A 21766-nucleotide genomic window follows, 5' to 3' on the forward strand; every position below is an offset into this window, starting at 1 on the left:
GCTGGACAGAGAGTGCAGCCCAACTTGAGCCGTTTTACTGTCGCCTGTGTCATCCGGACATTTAGACTGGAGTACAGGTATGTAACCAACATTTCTTTCACACTATGTAGTACACCCCATGTCATAGTGTATCAGTTGGGTGACACCTGTTTACTTCATGAATGGCTGATGTCATACACTAACTGCACAAATTTCCTGTAGAATTTACTCTACTGTGGGGGAAATATCTTTAGGCTGCATTGTCCAAGCCCTATATTTTAGTTTTTCTAAAGGACTGAGAGACGCAACCATGGTGGAGGAAGGGGCCAAATGTTCACCGGGGTACAGGAAGCTGCCATTGTAAACTTGGTTTTGGAAAATGAAATCAGATTACGATAAATTCAAAGCCACATCATCCAAGACAACACCATATTCAACAACATTCAACGAGTCAGTCTGTCCACATTGGCTTGCATTCTCAAGCGAAACCAAATCAGAATGAAACAACTTTATAAGGTGTCATTTGAGAGAAACTCTCAAAGAAACAAAGAGGTCAGATGAGCATATGTGGATGTAAGCACAATATTGACTGCAGTACACTACACACAACATTGTTTCCCAGTGTACTGGATAACACCATATTGACTGCAGTACACTACACACAACATTGTTTCCCAGTGTACTGGATAACACCATATTGACTGCAGTACACTACACACAACATTGTTTCCCAGTGTACTGGATAACACCATATTGACTGCTTTTGTTCTTTGTTTTCAGGGAGTACTAGAAATGGATGCTCATGCAATCCCACATAAGTTCATCTTTATAGATGAGGCTGGGTTCAACCTAGCAAAGACCAGAAGAAGGGGGAGAAACGTCATTGGCCACAGAGCCATTATAGATGTTCCTGGCCGACGTGGTGGGAACATCACAATGTGCGCTGCCATCTCCAATATGCATGGTGTCCTCCACCTCATTATAGATGTTCCTGGCCGACGTGGTGGGAACATCACAATGTGCGCTGCCATCTCCAATAGGCATGGTGTCCTCCACCTCATTATAGATGTTCCTGGCCGACGTGGTGGGAACATCACAATGTGCGCTGCCATCTCCAATACGCATGGTGTCCTCCGTAGTCATGCCAACCTTGGACCATACAACACAGCCCATATTCTCACATTTCTGGACAGACTCCACAACATGCTCATACCACCAGAGCTGAATGATGCAGACCATCAAAGAACCCGGTACGTTGTAGTATGGGACAACGTGAGCTTTCATCGTGCAGCCCGTCCAAAACTGGTTTGTTGACCACCCACCATTTCTTGTGCAATTACCTCCCACCATACTCACCATTTCTGAACCCCATAGAAGAGTTGTTTTCGGCATGGCGGTGGAAGGTATACGACTGGCAGCCCTTTGTGCGCAGGCCTCTTGTGCAGGCTATGGAAGAGGCACGTGATGAGATTGATGTGGGTGCGATTCAGGGATGGATAAGGCACTCAAGGCGCTTCTTCCCTCGATGTCTGGCAAGGGAAGATATTGCCTGTGATGTGGACGAGGCGTTGTGGCCAGAACCAGCTGTGCAGCAAGATGCTGCCTTATTATTTTTCTTGCCTTTTCTTTTTCAGTTTAGTGTTTTTTTTGTGATCATATTTTTGTTCAGTCCAATGTAAATATATCTGCTGTGCATATGTTGCACTGACTTGTTTGGTGAAAAAAAAAAAAAAAGTTTCAACAGCATGTGTGTGTATCTACAAATATTTCTGTGCATCTGAAGAATTTTCTACAATTTGAACTATTTTGGTATCATGGCAAAGCATACTAAAGATGAGAGTGCTTTTCATTATGCCCAACAGTGTGTAGTTGGTTAGACAAAAATCTGGTTATATGAATGAAGTGTGTGCCATTTCATGTAAACGTTTGATTTCGATAATGCTATATGTAGTTTTGGTTGCAGGGCTTCATTTTGCAGGATATATGAGGTTTTTTGCAGTTTGGGTGTGTGGTTTTGTGAATTGTGTTAAGTATTTTGATAAAACCAGCCTAGTTAGCAAAATTGTGTTTTAGCAATTGGGAAAAACTGTAATTACACTTTGGATGGTGTATCAATACACCCTGTCACTAAAAAGACAGGGGTCCTTCCTAACTCAGTTGCCGGAGAAGAAAGAAACCACTCAGGGATTTCACGAGGCCAATGATGACTTTAAAACAGTTAGAGTTGAATGGCTGTGATAAGAGAACTGAGGATGTATCAACATTGTAGTTATTCCACAATGCTAAGCTAATTGGCAGAGTGAAAAGAAGGAAGCCTGTACAGAATATGCATCCTGTTTGCAATAAGGCACTAAAGTAAAACTGCAAAAAAATGTTGCAGAAAAATGAATTTCATGTCCTGAATGCAAAGCGTTATGTTTGGGGAAAATCCAACATAACACATCACTGAATACCACTCTTCGTATTTTAAAGCATGGTGGTGGCTGCATCATGTTATGGATATGCTTTAAAATAATAATGTGCAAATATTGTACAATCCAGATGTGCAAAGCTCTTAAGAGTCTAACCAGAAAGACTCAGCTGTAAAAACTGCCAAAGTTGATTCTAACACGTATTGATTCAGGGGGTTGAATACTTATCCAATCAAGATATATTAGTGTTTCATTCTTATAAATATTATAATTTTTCTTCCACTTTGCCACTACACAGTGGTATAAAATACTTAAGTAAAAAATACTATAAAGTACTACTTAGGTAGTTTCTGGGGGTATCTGTACATTGCTATTTATATGACTTTTACTTCACTACATTGCTAAAGAAAATAATGTACTTTTTACTCCATACATTTTCCCTGACAACCAAAAGTACTCATTATATTTTGACATGAAAATGGTCCAATTCACACACTTATCAAGAGAACGTCCCTGGTCATCCCTACTGCCTCTGATCTGGCGGACTCACTAAACACAAATGCTTCGTTTGTAAATTATGTCTGAGTGTTGGAGTGTGCCCCTGGCTATACGTCAATCTTTTTTTATTTTTTATAATTGTGACGTCTGGTTTGCTTAATATAAGGAATTTTAAATGGTTTAAACTTTTACTTTTGATACATAAGTACATTAACAATTCCATTTACTTCTGATACATAAGTATATTTAAAACCAAATACATTTAGACTTTTACTCAAGTAGTATTTTAGTGGGTGACTTTAACTTGAGTAATTTTCTATTAAGGTATCTTTTACTTTTACTCAAGTATGACAATTGAGTACTTTTTCCACCACTAACATTAAAGAGTATTTTGTGTAGACCGTTGACAATTACATCCATTTTAATATCTCACATTGTAACACAACAAAATGTGGAAAAAGTCAAGGGGTATGAATACTTCCTGAAGGCACTGTATGCTTCAGAGTGCATACAGAACAAGATGACAGTGAGAGCAAAAACCAAACTTAGAAAACGGCAAAGCAACATCTCCACAATGACCTATAACCACACCTTCCTCATCTTTCACAATCAATCCCAAGCGTCCCCTTCTTGCATCCTCTTCATCCATCCATCCCTCCTTCAGTTCTCTCCTTCCCTTGTTCAGAGCTGGAAACGCCAGCATAGATGCCCCAGCCGGTCAATGTTCTTATGCAGGACACTGTGGATGGGCGCTACGTATCTCGCCACGTCCCCGTCCCGTGCAAAATCCCGGCAGAACAGGCCCTTCTCGGCACTGAAGACAAACTTCTGTGGCATGGGGCCATTGCCCCTCACATACTCCCACACAGCCAGGAGGAGAAGCCTCACCTCAAAGGGCGTCAGGTAGGGGAAGGCCTCGTGGACGTTGCCCAGCACCGGGGGCAGCAGCTGGCCCTCGCCCATACATGACACCAGCATGCAGGAGGCCTGGAGGTGCCAGGGGGAGTCTACTGCCAAAGGCTCCCTCGAAGCCTCCCAGTGGGCTAGCAGAGTGGCCAGCAGGCCCCGGAGCACCGCAGAACAGTAACAGAGCGCAGGATGCCCGGCAGCCACAACATGGAGTAAAGGGAAGAGGACAGGGTGGGCCTCGAAGCAGCGGCGGATGTGTATGTCACGTTCTACAGTGGTGCGTGCGTGTTCCTCTGGTGGCCATGACAGTTCCCCGTTGGCCACGTCGGGGCAAATATACTCCACCAGCGTCACCGCCATCATTTTGGCCGCCTCAGCGTTGATGGGCGGCGGCTCATCGGGAACGACAGAGGATTGGTGTCGGGCACCGCCACTGTTGCGACCATTCCCAGATGGCGCGCTGCAGCACTGGACGGTGACAGCCAGCAGAGTCTGGACGTTCTGTATGACACTGGCGGCGTCGGGGTGAGGCGTAGCGCTGCGCTGCTTCAGACCCTTCCCTATCACCCCAGCATGGAACACAGACCACACACTGCCAGAGAAGTTGACCGTGGTGCCGAACCTGCAGTTGATGTCCAGCAGGAAGCCCCCCCGGTCAGGGGCCAAGGACGGGGAGATGGGGGTGTCCCCTCTAATGTCCTCGCTCTGCCCTCCGAACAGGTCAGCGTTTCCTTTATGTAGAGCTCCCTCCACCAGCTGCAGCAGGACACATTTGAGGGTTAGAGGGGAGTAACCTGCCAGACGGGACAGGAGGAGCACCGAACAGTTCACCGCCTCTCCTCCCTGCCCTCCGTCTCTCCCCTTCCCTGCCTGTACTCTCCTCCGCAGCGCCAGGAAGAAGTGTGTGACGGCGGCCCGACAGACGAGCAGCAGGTGGGAAGGCAGGGTGGCACGGGGGAGGAGGCTGCGGGACAGGAGCCGCACGGCAGCGTGGGATACCGCCGGGTCACTGTGGAGGAGCAGAGGGCAGAAATCATGGAGGTGTCCCGAGACCGCTGCTCCAACCTGCACTGCCATGGAGGACTGAGGACTAGCACCTCCTCCTCCCATGCCTCCAGGACCCCTCCTCTCCTCCTCCTGTACACTCTGCATGGCAGAGGCCAGGTTGAGGAGGAGCTGGCAGAGCTGCTTGGGTCCCAGGGTGTGTGTGTGGATCTGGGCCACGCAGCGGGTCACGGCTGCAGGGATGAGGCCTGGCAGGCACGTGGACAGCGGGGTGTGGAGCTGCCAGGCCAGGGCCAGCTGGTCTGGGTTCCGTGCCAGGGTGAGCAGCTGACAGAGGGCCTCCGTGGCTACACTGGGGCCCCTGTACACAGACAGCAGACACAGCAGCTGGTGCAGCCAGAGATGGCGCTTCCTCTCCAGCCTCAATGTCTCGGCACACAGCTCTCCCACGTGTGACTGCATCTCGTCCAGAAAGGGGACTACCCGGGGGGCCTGGGAGGAGGGAGAGTGGGGGCGGCTGTAGTAGCCGTCGTCCCCCTCTGAGCAGGTGTAGACCAGCTTGTGGAGATGCAGCAGAAGCATCTGGAGGAGGCGGTCACAGGCCTCCCGGACCCCCTCGTGAGGGGAAGGCGTTGGGCCGGAGATAATGACGGATGCGGGGGTGGCCGTGTCAGCGAGGAAACGGAGGATGCGTGCCCCTCCAGCAGGGCTCTGGGCGATGAGGTGAACAACCAGCCCCATCATGTTGTCCAGCTCGTCCCTGGGAAGACCTTGTAGAACAGCCTGGAGCTGGAGCAAGACTGGAGGCCGTAGAGACTCCACCAGCTCAGCGGACACGGCGCCCAGCAGAGAGGGGGACAGCGCCGCCAGCTGAAGGAGGAAGGGCACTGCGCCTCGGCGTAGCTGAGCTGAGTGCTCCCAGGAGGTGGACCCAGAGCTGGGGGGTATAGTCGGGGGACTGAGGCTCTCCTGGAACATCCTCAGCAGCTCCTGCCGGATGCTGTCAGAGTGCCGCGCCGCCAGGTGGCCCAGGATCCCCACCACAGAGCCGATCTTAGGCACTCGGTTGCTCTTGTCTCCCTGACCCTTGTCAGCCGTTCCGTGGGAGCAGAAGTCTTTAAGGCCACAGGCCAGGACGCGGCTGATGATGGTGCCCGGGAAGGAGGATCCGATGTGGGCCACCACCCAGTCAAAGTGGGGGGAGTGCTGCACCGAGGTGTCCAGGAGAGCGTCCACACATTGATCAGGACACCAGGCTATCATGGCCGCCAGGCACTGGTTATAGGCCTCCATGAGGGAGCGGGTAGCTGCACATGACATCCACAGCTGCAGCAGCTCGTTGAGGCTGGAGGATTGGGGAGCTGCCCTGCGACCAGCATGCTTGGAGCTCAGCTGGCCCAGCAGGTCTACAGCCCAGGTGGAGACGAGGGGAGCCCAGGCTCGGGGGTTGAGCTTGATGAACTCTGCCAGGACGCCATGGACCTCCATGATGACGTCCTCCAGGTTGGAGTCCCCGTCGCCCTCGCCGTCCGCCTCCAGATTGTGAAGAAAGGCTGATACATGCTCGTTGTAAACGCCCCTTAGGTGCTCAAGCACCGCCCCACGACATGCAGGCACGGATCGTAGCAGACGCACTGCACAGCGGGCATGATCACGGACGCTGAGTTTACGACCCTGGGTCTGGTCCACGCCACTGATGAAGGATTTGATCTCATGGGACAGCTCCTGGGGGCTACACAAAACACACACACACACAATAAAAGTTCAGTTGCAAAAAAATCTATAAACTAACAAATGTGATTCTAATTGGTTAAATTTTTCTCTTCTCTGACTAGAATATTTCATAAATATAATTGAAAAATGCTAACCACATCTCTCCACAATACCCTTAGCATAATAACAGCCTTATAACTTTCTGGTACAGTAGGGAATCAGCCACATACTGTAGCTACTACTACTGGCTGGTTGGCTAGCTAGCTATGCTAAGCAACAAACCTAAGTGCATTCTGCGGTGAGTGAGCGAGAGAGGTCTGCATGGTGACTGTCAGGAGAGTTCCGTCAAAAAAGCCAGACATCGTTCAACTTCCCAAACTGAAAATAGAACATTAACTCTCCCCTAGTAACAAGCTAAGAATAACCAACTCTACACCTGAAATATTATGATATTTTTTAAGTAATGGTCGGTCTAGATATCAAAAGGCGCTCCAAAACCGGAAGTCTTTATTTTATTATTCTATCATGTTTACGGAGCGGCAATGCAGAAAAATATATTTACTGCCATCTACTGGCCTGACACAGTTACTTCGAAATCAACGTCAGCGCGCACGCTTCCAACAGACGCCGCTCTGATTTGTTTTCTTTTTTTGAGTCAGCTGATAGCTGACGCTTCTGACTTCTGTGTTCGAGGTGAAAGCAAGCTACATCCGCACGACACCGAATTTACTGTAAGTATAATAATTTGAATGTATTTCAATTATTATCTTTACAGAAATACTTGTGAGGAAGATTACAAATAACTAGGTAGCTAACTGGGATCGAACATCACACTATGACTCTTGACGGCACGCAAAGACGGTCTCTGTTTTGTGCTGTCTGTGGTCAGTGAACGTATCTAGCTACGCAAGCTATCGATTTCGTTGCATAATGTTTTATTATAGACACCAAAACACAGCGAAATCAGTTTCTAATGTATTTGTCAATAGATTGCCTAATATTCTGTGAGCTCGTGTGTTATGGTAACAGGACCCCTAAATATAACCCATTGGTTTCATTTTGACATAAAGAGTTGAGATCGAAGCTCAGTGAAGGGAAATCAAAGCTGTGTAAAGGAAATAACAGTAACCATGGCTCCAACATTGGTAAGTAAAGTCCTTTTCTTGTCCTCTGTCTCTATGTAGTCTTATCTGTTTGTTTAGAACATATTTACATTGCGTTTGTACTATGCAGGAGTCATGACTGAAGAACTTTTTATAGTTCCCTGATCTGAGAACTTTCCCTTTCAAAACTGCATACTTGGCACTTTAACAAGATTGTGTCTAGCAACATTGTGCCAATACACAGATTGCTAAATCATTCTTAATGGTTTCATCATTTTATTTTATTTTTCACAGTATGATAAGAAGCCGGAGCCAGGGGATCTGATAGAGATATTCAGAGGGAACTACCAGCACTGGGCTTTGTACGTTGGTGACGGCTTTGTTGTTCACCTGGCCCCACCCTGTGAGTAATACTCTTGATATAGTGTACTCAACAATGTATATACTATAGATATAGAGTACATTCAACTCAACTTTGATACTGATGATGTCTTGTCTGTGCACCCCCTCCCTTGAACCTTTCCCTCACCCTCACCAATGTCTCTTTGCTCCCCAGCCGAGGGACCTGGGGCCAGGGCCAACAGCATGATGTCTGTGCTCAGTGACAAGGCTAAGGTGAAGAAGGAAGAGATCTGGGACGTGGTAGGGCATGATCAGTGGTGCGTAAACAACCAGCTGGATGAGAAGTACCAGGTCAGTAGCAGTAAGTACAGTAAGGTTGTGTCCCAAATGGCACCCCATGGGCCTCTGGTCAAACGTAATGAACTATGTAGAGAATAAGGTGCCATGTGGGACACAGCCTGTGTGATCCTGTGTGGCTCAGTTGATAGAACATGGTGCTTGCAATACCAGGATAGTGTTTTCCATTCCCACTGGGGCCACCCTTATAAAAATGTATGCATGCAAGTTCGCTTATGGATAAAAGCATCTGCTAAATGGCATGTAGTATTATTATATTATCATTATAGGTCAGACCCATACATGAGATACTGACGGAAGCCCAGGCCTATGTGGACCAGGAGATGCCCTACTGTGTCTTCAGAGGAAACTGTGAGCACTTTGTCACAGATCTGAGATATGGAAAGGCTGAGTCTCGACAGGTAGGTACAGTGGACTGGTGCTCAACGCTAGTTGTACTGTGCTCAGCGTAGTATTTTTGTGAGTCGTAATAACATTCTCAACTTGGTCAAGACACACGTGAGTGTAGAGTAACTGGTGTACTTGTTGTTATACATTCAAAGCATCTATGCTGTGATACTGTTTCTAAATCAGTCATTCATTCATTCAATTCATTCAAATTAATGTTAGTCTTTTTTTGCCCAGGTTCGTCAGGTTGTGGAAACTGTGGGAATGGCTGCAATGGTGGGCTTCGGAGTCCTTGCTGTTGCAGGTATCGCAGCGGCCATCTTTGGAGGTGGAAGCAAGAAGAAGAATGAAGAAAAAGAAGAATATAAGTGACCAACTGTATAATAGCTTCCTGAGCAGCCAGTCACCAATAAGCCTAATAGATTAATTTTTTAAACTACAGTACTGCCATCGTCACTTGTATAATTCTGGTGTTATCAGAAGGAAGGGTTGAGTATTTCCATAATATTTTTCTTTTTTATAGTTACACAGACATTAATTGAAAGCACAAAAGGAGGAAAAGTGTCTGGTTATAATTCCAAGGTATACAGCCTTGGAGGGGCCATAGCCTTGCAGGCTCCTAGGCTATGCTAGCTGTTTAAAAAAATATATATTTTTATTGTCAGTTACTTATAAGCAGTGGTGGGAAAAGTACCCAGTTGTCATACTTGAGTAAAAGTTAAGATAACTTAATAGAAAATGACTCAAGTAAAAGTGAAAGTCACCCAGTAAAATACTACTTTAGTAAAAGTTTTAAAGTATTTGGCTTTAAATATACTGAAGTATAAAAAGTAAATGGCATGGATAAAATGTACTTAAGTATCAAAAGTAAAAGAACCGGACTACATCATTTTCTTGTTCTTTAATTTTTGGGTAGCCAGGGACATGCTCCAACACTCAGACATCATTTACAAATGAAGCAAGTGTTTAGTGAGTCAACCAGATCAGAGGCAGTAGGGATGACCAGGGGTGTTCTCTTGATAAGTGTGTGAATTAGACTATTTTCTTGTGCTGCTAAGCATTCAAAATGTAATGAATACTTTTGGCTGTCAGGGAAAATGTATGGAGTAAAACGTCCATCATTTTCTTTAGGAATGTAGTGAAGTAAAAGTTGTCAAATATAAATAGTAAAGTACAGATATCCTAAAAAGCTACTTAAGTAGTACTTTCAAGTATTGTTAAGCAGTGGTGTAAAGTACCTATGAAGTTTCCCTACTAAAGTTTTAACATATTTATGTAGACTCTCTTTATAATGGAATAAAATGGTATTCCACTGAAGTTCTAATGTTTCTATCATTGTCTAAAGGACCCAGGGCTTTCGAGTGGCACAGCATCTCAGTGCTAGAGACATCACTACAAACCCTGGTTCGATTCCAGGCTGTATCATAACCGGCGCACAATTGGCCCAGCGTCGTTAGGGTTTGGCTAAATAAGAATTTGTTCTTAACTGACTTGCCTAGTTAAATAACAAAATAAAAGGACCCACAGAACTACTCCTGGTTAGGGTTGAAGTGGATACATCTAATGCTGCTTGTATCGCTTCGTAATGACTGACAGCATTATGAACAGGTGCATCAAAGCAGTGACCAAGAGACTGAAAAACAGCTTCTATCTCAAGTCCATCAGACTGTTAGATAGCCATCAGTAGCACCTTAGAGGCTGCTGCCCAAAACACATAGACTTGAAATCACTGGAAACTTTAATAATGGAACACTGGTCACTTTAAAAAATGTTTTCATATTTTGCATTACTCATCTCATATGTTATATTCTACTGTATCTTAGTCTATTCCTCTCCAACATTGTTCGTCCAAATATTTATATATTCTTAATTCCATTCCTTTACTTTGGATTTGTGTCCATTGTGTGTATTGTTGTGAAATTGTTAGATATTACTGCACTGTTGGAGCTAGAAACACAAGCATTTTGCTATACTTGCAATAACATCTGCAAAACGTGTATGTGATCAATAAAATTTGATTTGATTTGAACAAAGTCATACTTTTAATACAAATATTGGATAGAAAAAATTTGAAATATTAACTGGTGTTTGATCTTTAAAAACTTGAGTTTGAAGAGTTTGTTTTTTAAATATATTGATAAACTGAACCTTATTAGCATTTTAGCTTAGTCGATTAAGTCTTATCATCCTCTTGGATATAAGTTTTGATAGGTTTGGTTTTTGAGCTTGAACTATTATTAATCATTAGTTCTAAAAGATACATATGAGGGGTGCCGTAATGACGCTTGGGAGGGGCTGAGTGCAGGGAACACAGTCACGTGGCAGTACTGATAAGGGGAGGAACCTTTTAAGGCCCAGATCACTCAGCTCCCTGCCTAGAAATAATGATGCAATGTTTGGCAATAATGAGGAGACTCCACCCAAAGTGGGGTATGTATACTACCATGGGTGAAACCATGTTTTTTTGTTTATTGCAGATGTACTGACCCTCTGGGAAGAATAAACTTGGTTTTAAGCTTTCATAGTGTCCATTGAGTTTGTACTCTGAAAATTAGAAGCTAACAGTTTGTACATGTTTTTATATTAAGCTATTTTCTTGTTTCTTTTTGTTGACCGATAGCCAGGGGCACACTCCTACAACCAAAGCATTTGTGTTTAGTGAGTCCGCCAGATCAGAGGCAGTATGGATGACCAGGGACCTTCTCATGAGGTCATCCGTACTGCCTCTGATCTGGCGGACTCACTAAACACAAATGCTTTGGTTGGTTGTAGGAGTGTGCCCCTGGCTATCGGTCAACAAAAAGAAACAAGAAAATAGCTTAATATGAAGAATTTTAAATGGTTTATGCTTTTACTTTTGATACTTAAGTACATTGAGCAATTCCATTTACATCTGATACATCTGTCCATATAAGGTTCCCCAGTTGACAGTCCATGTCAGAGCAAAAATCAAACAAGATTCTCTGGTCTGATGAAACCAAGATTGAACTCTTTGGCCTGAATGCCAAGCGTCACGTCTGGAGGAAACCTGGCACCATCCCTACGGTGAAGCATGGTGGTGGCAGCATCATGGTGTGGGGATGTTTTGCAATGGCAGGGACTGGGAGACTAGTCAGGATCGAGGCAAAGATGAACAGAGCAAAGTACAGAGCTATCCTTGATGAAAACCTACTCCAGAGCGCTCAGGACCACGGACTGGGGTGAAGGTTCACCTGACAACAGGACAATGACCCTAAGCACACAGCCAAGACAACACAGGAGTCAAGTCTCAGAATGTCCTTGAGTTGCCCAGCCAGAGCCCAAACTTGAACCCGATCGAACATCTCTAGAGAGACCTGAATATAGCTGTGCAGCGACGCTCACCATCCATTCTTACAGATCTTGTGAAGGTCTGCAGAGAAGAATGGGAGAAACTCCCCTAATCCAGGTGTGCCAAGTGTCTTGACTGTCCTGATCAGGTCAGGTTACAGGAGACCATAACCCTACAGATTATCTCTCAACCCCAACAGAGGAGGAGAGATCTAGGGTTCTGAAGATGTGGGGGTTTTATGACCCCTCACGCCCCTGGTAAATCTCAGGCCACAGACAAATTCCTTTGTCCTGTTACTACGGAGAACCAGCCTCAGAACATTAAACATGAAATAAAGGGACTTTGGAACAATGGTTTCTGTCAGCCACAATGGTGGTCATGACGATAGATGGAATATGAAAATGTATGTCATTTTTGTTTTGTTATAAAAGGTTAATAGATGACGTTGTTACGCCCACTTCTGACCCAATGGTATAAAACCTGTGAGTAAAGAATTTACAGACAAGACTACGTGACCCAAGCTGCAGCCAAGGTCTAAAAAGTCAACAAACCCAAAACGCAACGCAAGTTTGAAGACAGAGAAATCTTTTTCTACCCAAGCTACAGTTGAGTAGCTGTGTCTAAGCGGGTGAATTCAAGTCGAACCACCCAGCCTCCATCTCCCATGGAATCGTGGTATCTACACTGTTTCATTCCTATGCTGTGCGCTCTGAGCTACAGAGGTGAGGGAACTGTCACGTTCGTCATAGTGAGAAGACCAAGGCGCAGCGTGAATTGAATACATGTTATATTTTAATGAAGACGGACACTAAACAAACTACAAAAACAACAGCACGAACGTGAAGCTATACTACAAATGTGCAGACACAGGCAACTAGACATAGACAATAACCCACAAAATACCCAAAGAAGATGGCTGCCTAAATATGGTTCCCAATCAGAGACAACGATAAACAGCTGCCTCTAATTGAGAACCAATCTAGGCAACCATAAACATACATAAACACCTAGATGGTAAACAACCCCATAAACCTACAAAACCCCTAGACAGTCCTAAAACACATACATCACCCATGTCACACCCTGACCTAACCAAAATATATTTTAAAAAACAAAGAATACTCAGGGCGTGGTCAGGGCGTGACAGGAACAGACTCCTAAGCCAAAAGGACACTGACATCATGAGGACGACCAGAAAGGTGCGCAGGAGAAGTGCGTCATCGAGCAGTCTGAACTGTCCCCTGAACGGTCCACACAGAGAATCCTCGGAGGTCTTCCCCACGTAATTACATCATTATATTCTGACCCATAAGAGCGGCAGTTTGGGGCAAAGCTAGGGTTAGAATAGCATAGCTGACAAATTCACCCAAATGTATATTTCTCTTGTGTACTTTCTTTTTTCTCTCTCTCTTTGAAATCCCCATTTTGGGTAACCCGCCCCATAGTGTGTTGGCCCATTATACTAAGTTCTAATTAATAGCCTATAATGTGTTTTGTCTATGTGCATCATTTATCATCATTTTAGCTTTCTGGTCAATAAATATTTAACTAAGATTGGTGTGGTACGAACTCATTGGTGAGACCCGGGTCCGTGCAGATTCACGGACTATACGACGTTCAGAACGAGATTGGTAGAGGTAACTGGTTAATTAGCGGCTGTTGTAAAATCGATATTCTGATATTCTTTGAGTTAATTTGGGAAATAGAAACTCAATAAAACTAGTTTTCCCATGGTGCCCCAGGTTAATGAGTTAATAATTGCTTGATTCAGTTAATCACGCAATAAGAAACTTTAATCATTCGATGAGCAACAGTCGTCACATTAACTAATACAACGTCACGACACAAGCTTGTAGCGTCATACCAAAGAAGACTCGAGGATGTAATCGCTGCCAAAGAGCTTCAACAAAGTACTGGTTAAAGGGTCTGAATACTTATGTAAATGTCATATTTCAGTTGTTTATTTTAAATACATTTGAAAAATGTCTAAAAACCTGTTTTTGCTTTGTCATTATTGGGGCAGTGTGTGTAGATTGAGGGGGAATTTTTTTATTCCATTTTAGAATAAGGCTGTAATGTCAATTAAGTGTTTTTTAAGTCAAGGGGTCTGAATACTTTCGAATGCACTATACACGTTCCGACTAGGCGGAGTCACCTCCTTGTATTTCTAAGATAAATAATCAGTCTCTGTTTCTGGACAGGAACTGAGTCTGTTCCTCCTCTTGGTGTTCTCGTGTCCCAGCCTGAGTCCGGAACCTTCTTGATCCTCCGTGCCTTAGTTATTGGGAGTACACATTCCTACAGTCGACTGCAGTCCACTAGATAATTACACTTCTCATACACAAAGAGCTGAAACTTAACACTACCTTCATTCTCTAAGAATATAAAATATCTATATATTCATATTAAGAGTATATAATGATATAAAACTGTAAGGATATTAGACAGTGCTCTAGAACATTTATTAGGATCCATCAGCCTTAACCCCAGACACATGGCTCCTATTCAACCCTCATGGAATCATTCTGGTACTCAGACTTTGTACTTTACCTGTCCCCAAACACAATGCACATCAATCATTCCAACTGACCCAGAACACGATAATTACTACTGTTAGGATTATTATACAATTATAAACAGATTCAAGTCAAATTGTCTTAAAAAATGATATAAAGTGTGTGTATATGCTGAATGTTTATTTGACATATACACATAAATGGGTTATGAATGTTTTATATGAGCTGTCACACTGTAGAAATAAGACTGATAGTCTTCATGCATGGGTCTGTATTTGTGACTTACCTACCAAACGACATATGGTACTTCCCTGAAGGGTAATGCTGGGACACGTTCAGCAAGGCACAACGTTGTGGAACAGTTAGAAATATGTTATGTAGAACAAACATGCCTCTTGCATAGAATAAGGAATCATGTCATGTCTATTCATGATATTTCTATCTTCAACGTTCCACAACGTTTGCCTACTGAACGTGGCCCTGGTCTCTGTTGATGAACTGTACGCAGATGAATAATATAGACCAGGCTACATCCCCTCTGAGCCAATCAGTTATTATTATTAGTGATGGTGGGTTGACTGACTCGAAGCCAAACTATTGAACATGGACAGTGTTATCATGAAATCTTACCTGTAGATTCCTCCTATATATTTATGGAGTCACTGAGTTATTTAATATCAAATCATAAAGTGCAAAATCATTCTGTCCATCTTGTTAGATTGGCTGGGTCAAGGGAAAGGGAAGGTTCTGTTTGTGCCTTTGTTGGATGGCAGCACTATTTACTGGTGTTATGTGGTCAGGTGAGCTGTGCTGTGATTTTTAAATATGTTGTGGATGGGTAGGGAGGGAAGTTCATATGGAAGAAGACAGTAAAATCAGATGCAATGTTTTATAAAGGTGGATTCTTGTGTACCATGTGAACAATTCCTAAATAAACCATGACAATAAAATACACAGCCTGTGTTTTATGTGAAAGCGTGTGCAGTGTTTTACAAAGATATTCAGAACAATTTCTACTTCTGCCAAGAGTCAACATCCAAATCCACTGAAGTTCCTTCTGGGACTTGCAGTGGGCCAACAGAGGTGTTTATTTTGTTTACTAAGACAAGTATAAGTTAAGTAGACCCCAAACCTATAAGAGACCAAACAATGCTTATAAAAACATGTACAAACTGTTAGCTTCTAATTTTCAGAGTACAAACTCAATGGACACTATGAAAGCTTAAAACCAAGTTTATTCTTCCCAGAGGGTCAGTACAGCTGCAATAAACAAAAAAACATGGTTTCACCCATGGTAGTATACATACCCCACTTTGGGTGGAGTCTCATTATTGTCAAACATTGCATCATTATTTCTAGGCAGGGAGCTGAGTGATCTGGGCCTTAAAAGGTTCCTCCCCTTATCAGTACTGCTACGTGACTGTGTTCCCTGCACTCAGCCCCTCCCAAGCGTCATTACGGCACCCCTCATATGTATCTTTTAGAACTAATGATTAATAGTTCAAGCTCAAAAACCAAACCTATCAAAACTTATATCCAAGAGGATGATAAGACTTAATCGACTAAGCTAAAATGCTAATAAGGTTCAGTTTATCAATATATTTAAAAAACAAACTCTTCAAACTCAAGTTTTTAAAGATCAAACACCAGTTAATATTTCAAATTTTTTCTATCCAATATTTGTATTAAAAGTATGACTTTGTTCAAATCAAATCAAATTTTATTGATCACATACACGTTTTGCAGATGTTATTGCAAGTATAGCAAAATGCTTGTGTTTCTAGCTCCAACAGTGCAGTAATATCTAACAATTTCACAACAATACACACAATGGACACAAATCCAAAGTAAAGGAATGGAATTAAGAATATATAAATATTTGGACGGGCAATGTTGGAGAGGAATAGACTAAGATACAGTAGAATATACATATGAGATGAGTAATGCAAAATATGAAAACATTTTTTAAAGTGACCAGTGTTCCATTATTAAAGTTTCCAGTGATTTCAAGTCTATGTGTTTTGGGCAGCAGCCTCTAAGGTGCTACTGATGGCTATTTAACAGTCTGATGGACTTGAGATAGAAGCTGTTTTTCAGTCTCTTGGTCACTGCTTTGATGCACCTGTTCATAATGCTGTCAGTCATTACGAAGCGATACAAGCAGCATTAGATGTGTCCACTTCAACCCTAACCAGGAGTAGTTCTGTGGGTCCTTTTATTTAGTTATTTAACTAGGCAAGTCAGTTAAGAACAAATTCTTATTTAACCAAACCCTAACGACGCTGGGCCAATTGTGAGCCGGTTATGATACAGCCTGGAATCGAACCAGGGTTTGTAGTGATGTCTCTAGCACTGAGATGCTGTGCCACTCGGAAGCCCTGGGTCCTTTAGACAATTTGCTTCATGATAGAAACATTAGAACTTCAGTGGAATACCATTTTATCCCATTATAAAGAGAGTCTACATAAATATGTTAAAACTTTAGTAGGAAAACTTCATAGGTACTTTACACCACTGCTTAAAAATACTTGAAAGTACTACTTAAGTAGTTTTTTAGGATATCTGTACTTTACTATTTATATTTGACAACTTTTACTTCACTACATTCCTAAAGAAAAATGGACGTTTTACTCCATACATTTTCCCTGACAGCCAAAAGTATTCATTACATTTTGAATGCTTAGCAGCACAAGAAAATAGTCTAATTCACAAACTTATCAAGAGAACACCCCTGGTCATCCCTACTGCCTCTGATCTGGTTGACTCACTAAACACTTGCTTCGTTTGTAAATGATGTCTGAGTGTTGGAGCATGTCCCTGGCTACCCAAAAATTAAAGAACAAGAAAATGATGTACTTAAGTATCAAAAGTAAAAGAACCGGACTACATTTTATCCATGCCATTTACTTTTTATACTTCAGTATATTTAAAGCCAAATACTTTAAAACTTTTACTAAAGTAGTATTTTACTGGGTGACTTTCACTTTTACTTGAGTCATTTTCTATTAAGTTATCTTAACTTTTACTCAAGTATGACAACTGGGTACTTTTCCCACCACTGCTTATAAGTAACTGACAATAAAAATATATATTTTTTTTAAACAGCTAGCATAGCCTAGGAGCCTGCAAGGCTATGGCCCCTCCAAGGCTGTATACCTTGGAATTATAACCAGACACTTTTCCTCCTTTTGTGCTTTCAATTAATGTCTGTGTAACTATAAAAAAGAAAAATATTATGGAAATACTCAACCCTTCCTTCTGATAACACCAGAATTATACAAGTGACGATGGCAGTACTGTAGTTTAAAAAATTAATCTATTAGGCTTATTGGTGACTGGCTGCTCAGGAAGCTATTATACAGTTGGTCACTTATATTCTTCTTTTTCTTCATTCTTCTTCTTGCTTCCACCTCCAAAGATGGCCGCTGCGATACCTGCAACAGCAAGGACTCCGAAGCCCACCATTGCAGCCATTCCCACAGTTTCCACAACCTGACGAACCTGGGCAGAAAAAGACTAACATTAATTTGAATGAATTGAATGAATGAATGACTGATTTAGAAACAGTATCACAGCATAGATGCTTTGAATGTATAACAACAAGTACACCAGTTACTCTACACTCACGTGTGTCTTGACCAAGTTGAGAATGTTATTACGACTCACAAAAATACTACGCTGAGCACAGTACAACTAGCGTTGAGCACCAGTCCACTGTACCTACCTGTCGAGACTCAGCCTTTCCATATCTCAGATCTGTGACAAAGTGCTCACAGTTTCCCCTGAAGACACAGTAGGGCATCTCCTGGTCCACATAGGCCTGGGCTTCCGTCAGTATCTCATGTATGGGTCTGACCTATAATGATAATATAATAATACTACATGCCATTTAGCAGTTGATTTTATCCTAAGCGAACTTGCATGCGTACATTTTTATAAGGGTGGCCCCAGTGGGAATGGAAAACACTATCCTGGTATTGCAAGCACCATGTTCTATCAACTGAGCCACACAGGATCACACAGGCTGTGTCCCACATGGCACCTTATTCTCTACATAGTTCATTACGTTTGACCAGAGGCCCATGGGGTGCCATTTGGGACACAGCCTTACTGTACTTACTGCTACTGACCTGGTACTTCTCATCCAGCTGGTTGTTTACGCACCACTGATCATGCCCTACCACATCCCAGATCTCTTCCTTCTTCACCTTAGCCTGGTCACTGAGCACAGACATCATGCTGTTGGCCCTGGCCCCAGGTCCCTCGGCTGGGGAGCAAAGAGACATGGGTGAGGGTGAGGGAAAGGTTCAAGGGAGAGGGTGCACAGACAAGACATCATCAGTGTCAAAGTTGAGTTGAATGTACTCTATATCTACAGTATATACATTGTTGAGTACACTATATCAAGAGTATTACTCACAGGGTGGGGCCAGGTGAACAACAAAGCCGTCACCAACGTACAAAGCCCAGTGCTGGTAGTTCCCTCTGAATATCTCTATCAGATCTCCTGGCTCCGGCTTCTTATCATACTGTGAAAAATAAAATAAAATGATGAAACCATTAAGAATGATTTAGCAATCTGTGTATTGGCACAATGTTGCTAGACACCATCTTGTTAAAGTGCCAAGTATGCAGTTTTGAAAGGGAAAGTTCTCAGATCAGGGAACTATAAAAAGTTCTTCAGTCATGACTCCTGCATAGTACAAACGCAATGTAAATATGTTCTAAACAAACAGATAAGACTACATAGAGACAGAGGACAACAAAAGGTACAAACACAATGTAAATATGTTCTAAACAAACAGGTAAGACTACATAGAGACAGAGGACAACAAAAGGTACAAACACAATGTAAATATGTTCTAAACAAACAGGTAAGACTACATAGAGACAGAGGACAACAAAAGGTACAAACACAATGTAAATATGTTCTAAACAAACAGGTAAGACTACATAGAGACAGAGGACAACAAAAGGACTGGACTTTACTTACCAATGTTGGAGCCATGGTTACTGTTATTTCCTTTACACAGCTTTGATCTCAACTCTTTATGTCAAAATGAAACCAATGGGTTATATTTAGGGGGCCTGTTACCATAACACACGAGCTCACAGAATATTAGGCAATCTATTGACAAATACATTGAACACCGATTTCATTTCACTGTGTTTTGGTGTCTATAAAAACATGAATTATGCAACGAAATAGATCGCTAACTGACCACAGACAGCACACAACAGAGACAGTGTTTGCGTGCTGTCAAGAGTCATGGTGTGACTTTCGATCCCAGTTAGCTACCTAGCTATTTGTATTCTTCCTCACACACGTATTTCTGTCCAGATAATTTAAATACATTTAAATGCATATAACTTACAGTAAGTTCGGTGTCGTGGCCTCGATGTTGCTTACTTTCACTTAGAACATAGAAGTACAAATCAGACGTCAACTTCTTTTTCTTCCTCGACGAGGTTTAACGGCGGTTGGCAGCCAATAAATGTTTCATTACCGCCACCTACTAGACCGGAGTACAACTCCCTTATACTTTGCTTGAAAACATAAGAGTCGTTGTCTGTTTTTTAAAATGTTGATGTTGTGTCTTTGCCCGACAAAGTGATGTTAGGATATATAAGTTATCGCATACAAGCTTTTGTACCGAATACATTACGTTGTTACAGGTGTCGAGCTTTTGGGGATGTAGTGGTATGTGTTAATTTTAGGGGTGCCCATGGGGCTGGGGATCAAAAATGTCCCATGTGAGAGAAGCAGGTTGAGGTTTTCAGGATTAGAGTAGTGAGGAAGTTGTCATATGCTGAGGCAGTGAAGAAAGTAGAGAAAGATGGGTCAAGGAGGTGAGATCCTGAGAGGAGTGGAGTGAGTAGTAGATCTGTACCAGTACAGAGGGATAGGCCAACAAATTATATAAACTCAGCAAAAAAAGAAACGTCCTCTCACGGTCAAGTGTGTTTATTTTCAGCAAATTTGTGTAAATATTTGTATGAACATAAGATTCAACAACTAAGACATAAACTGAACAAGTTCCACAGACATGTGAGTAACGGAAATTGAATAATGTGTTCCTGAACAAGGGGGGTCATAATCAAAAGTTACTGTCAGTACCTGGTGTGGCCACCTGCTGCATTATGTACTTCAGTGCATCTCCTCCTCATGGACTGCGCCAGATTTGCCAGTTCTTGCCTTGAGATGTTACCCCACTCTTCCACCAAGGCACCTGCAAATTCCCAGACATTTCTGGGAGGAATGTTCCTAGCCCTCACCCTCCGATCCAACAGGTCCCAGACTTGCTCAATGGGATTGAGATCCGGGCTCTTCACTGGCCATGGCAGAACACTGACATTCCTGTCTTGCAGGAAATCAAGCACAGAACGAACAGTATGGCTGGTGGCATTGTCATGCTGGAGGGTCATGTCAGGATTAGCATGCAGGAAGGGTACCACATGAGAGAGGAGGATGTCTTCCCTGTAACGCATAGCGTTGAGATTGCCTGCAATGACAACAAGCTCAGTCCGTTGATGCTGACCAAGCTCAGACCCTCCACGGACCCAGTGCTCCAAGAGCACTTTTTGCCAGTCCTGTCTGGTCCAGCGATGGTGGGTTTGTGCCCATAGACAAAGTTGTTGCCGGTGATGTCTGGTGAGGACATGCCTTAAAACAGGCCTACAAGACCTCAGTCCAGCCTCTCTCAGCTTATAGCGGACAATCTGAGAACTGATGGAGGGATTGTGAGTTCTTGGTGTAACTCGGGCAGTTGTTGTTGCCATCCTGTACCTGTCCCGCACGTGTGATGTTCGGATGTACCGATCCTGTGCAGGTGTTATGACACGTGGACTGCCACTGTGAGTGTAACAGTATAACTTTAGACCGCCCCCTCGCCCATACACGGGCGCGAACCAGGGACCCTCTGCACACATCAACAACAGTCACCCACGAAGCATCGTTACCCATCGCTCCACAAAAGCCACGGCCCTTGCAGAGCAAGGGGAACCACTACTTCAAGGTCTCAGAGCAAGTGACGTTATTTAGCGCACACCACCGCTAACTAGCTAGCAGTTTCACATCCGTTACACGAGACCGATCAGCTGTCCGACCTGCCTCCCTGTAGCGCTGTCTTAGGCGTCTTACAGTACAGACATTGCAATTTATTGCCCTGTCCACATCTGCAATCCTCATGCCTCCTTGCAGTATGAGTTTTACGAATTATCTTTGAACGACAGGGT

General features: G+C 43.3%; 3 protein-coding genes across 3 annotated transcripts; 1 reads left to right on the plus strand and 2 right to left on the minus strand.

Annotated features, from left to right (window-relative positions):
• Window positions 1-3169: 3169 nt before the first annotated feature.
• Window positions 3170-7025, minus strand: ints5 (integrator complex subunit 5). The gene is made up of 2 exons (XM_046296677.1): window positions 6798-7025; window positions 3170-6534 (listed from the first exon to the last, which is right to left on the minus strand). Exons 1-2 carry the CDS (start codon window positions 6875-6877, stop codon window positions 3570-3572), a joined length of 3045 nt encoding a protein of 1014 aa, XP_046152633.1. The 5' UTR covers window positions 6878-7025; the 3' UTR covers window positions 3170-3569.
• Window positions 7026-7128: 103 nt separating this feature from the next.
• LOC123994157 (phospholipase A and acyltransferase 4-like) lies at window positions 7129-9590 on the plus strand. Its single transcript, XM_046296678.1, has 6 exons — window positions 7129-7246; window positions 7586-7660; window positions 7913-8021; window positions 8175-8311; window positions 8587-8718; window positions 8942-9590. The coding sequence occupies exons 2-6, from the start codon at window positions 7646-7648 to the stop codon at window positions 9074-9076; spliced, it is 528 nt and encodes a 175-aa protein (XP_046152634.1). The 5' UTR covers window positions 7129-7246; window positions 7586-7645; the 3' UTR covers window positions 9077-9590.
• Window positions 9591-16529: 6939 nt separating this feature from the next.
• Window positions 16530-19567, minus strand: LOC123993613 (phospholipase A and acyltransferase 4-like). The gene is made up of 5 exons (XM_046295955.1): window positions 19524-19567; window positions 18951-19059; window positions 18661-18797; window positions 18255-18386; window positions 16530-18031 (listed from the first exon to the last, which is right to left on the minus strand). The coding sequence occupies exons 1-5, from the start codon at window positions 19536-19538 to the stop codon at window positions 17897-17899; spliced, it is 528 nt and encodes a 175-aa protein (XP_046151911.1). The 5' UTR covers window positions 19539-19567; the 3' UTR covers window positions 16530-17896.
• Window positions 19568-21766: the final 2199 nt, after the last annotated feature.

The sequence above is a fragment of the Oncorhynchus gorbuscha genome, linkage group LG13 (genome assembly GCF_021184085.1).
Source record: "Oncorhynchus gorbuscha isolate QuinsamMale2020 ecotype Even-year linkage group LG13, OgorEven_v1.0, whole genome shotgun sequence".
NCBI classification, from domain to species: Eukaryota; Metazoa; Chordata; class Actinopteri; order Salmoniformes; family Salmonidae; genus Oncorhynchus; species Oncorhynchus gorbuscha.

Bases quoted from the DNA above. Each gene is read 5' to 3' on its own strand.
- ints5 (XM_046296677.1), bottom strand. From the start codon at position 6,877: ATGTCTGGCTTTTTTGACGGAACTCTCCTGACAGTCACCATGCAGACC. The intron at 6,535-6,797 runs GTTTGTTGCTTA...TGTTTTGTGTAG, and splicing joins TCACCGCAGAATGCACTTAG to CCCCCAGGAGCTGTCCCATG.
- LOC123994157 (XM_046296678.1), top strand. The intron at 8,312-8,586 runs GTCAGTAGCAGT...TTATCATTATAG, and splicing joins AGCTGGATGAGAAGTACCAG to GTCAGACCCATACATGAGAT. The intron at 8,719-8,941 runs GTAGGTACAGTG...TTTTTTGCCCAG, and splicing joins GAAAGGCTGAGTCTCGACAG to GTTCGTCAGGTTGTGGAAAC.
- LOC123993613 (XM_046295955.1), bottom strand. The intron at 18,387-18,660 runs GTCAGTAGCAGT...TTATCATTATAG, and splicing joins AGCTGGATGAGAAGTACCAG to GTCAGACCCATACATGAGAT. The intron at 18,032-18,254 runs GTAGGTACAGTG...TTTTCTGCCCAG, and splicing joins GAAAGGCTGAGTCTCGACAG to GTTCGTCAGGTTGTGGAAAC.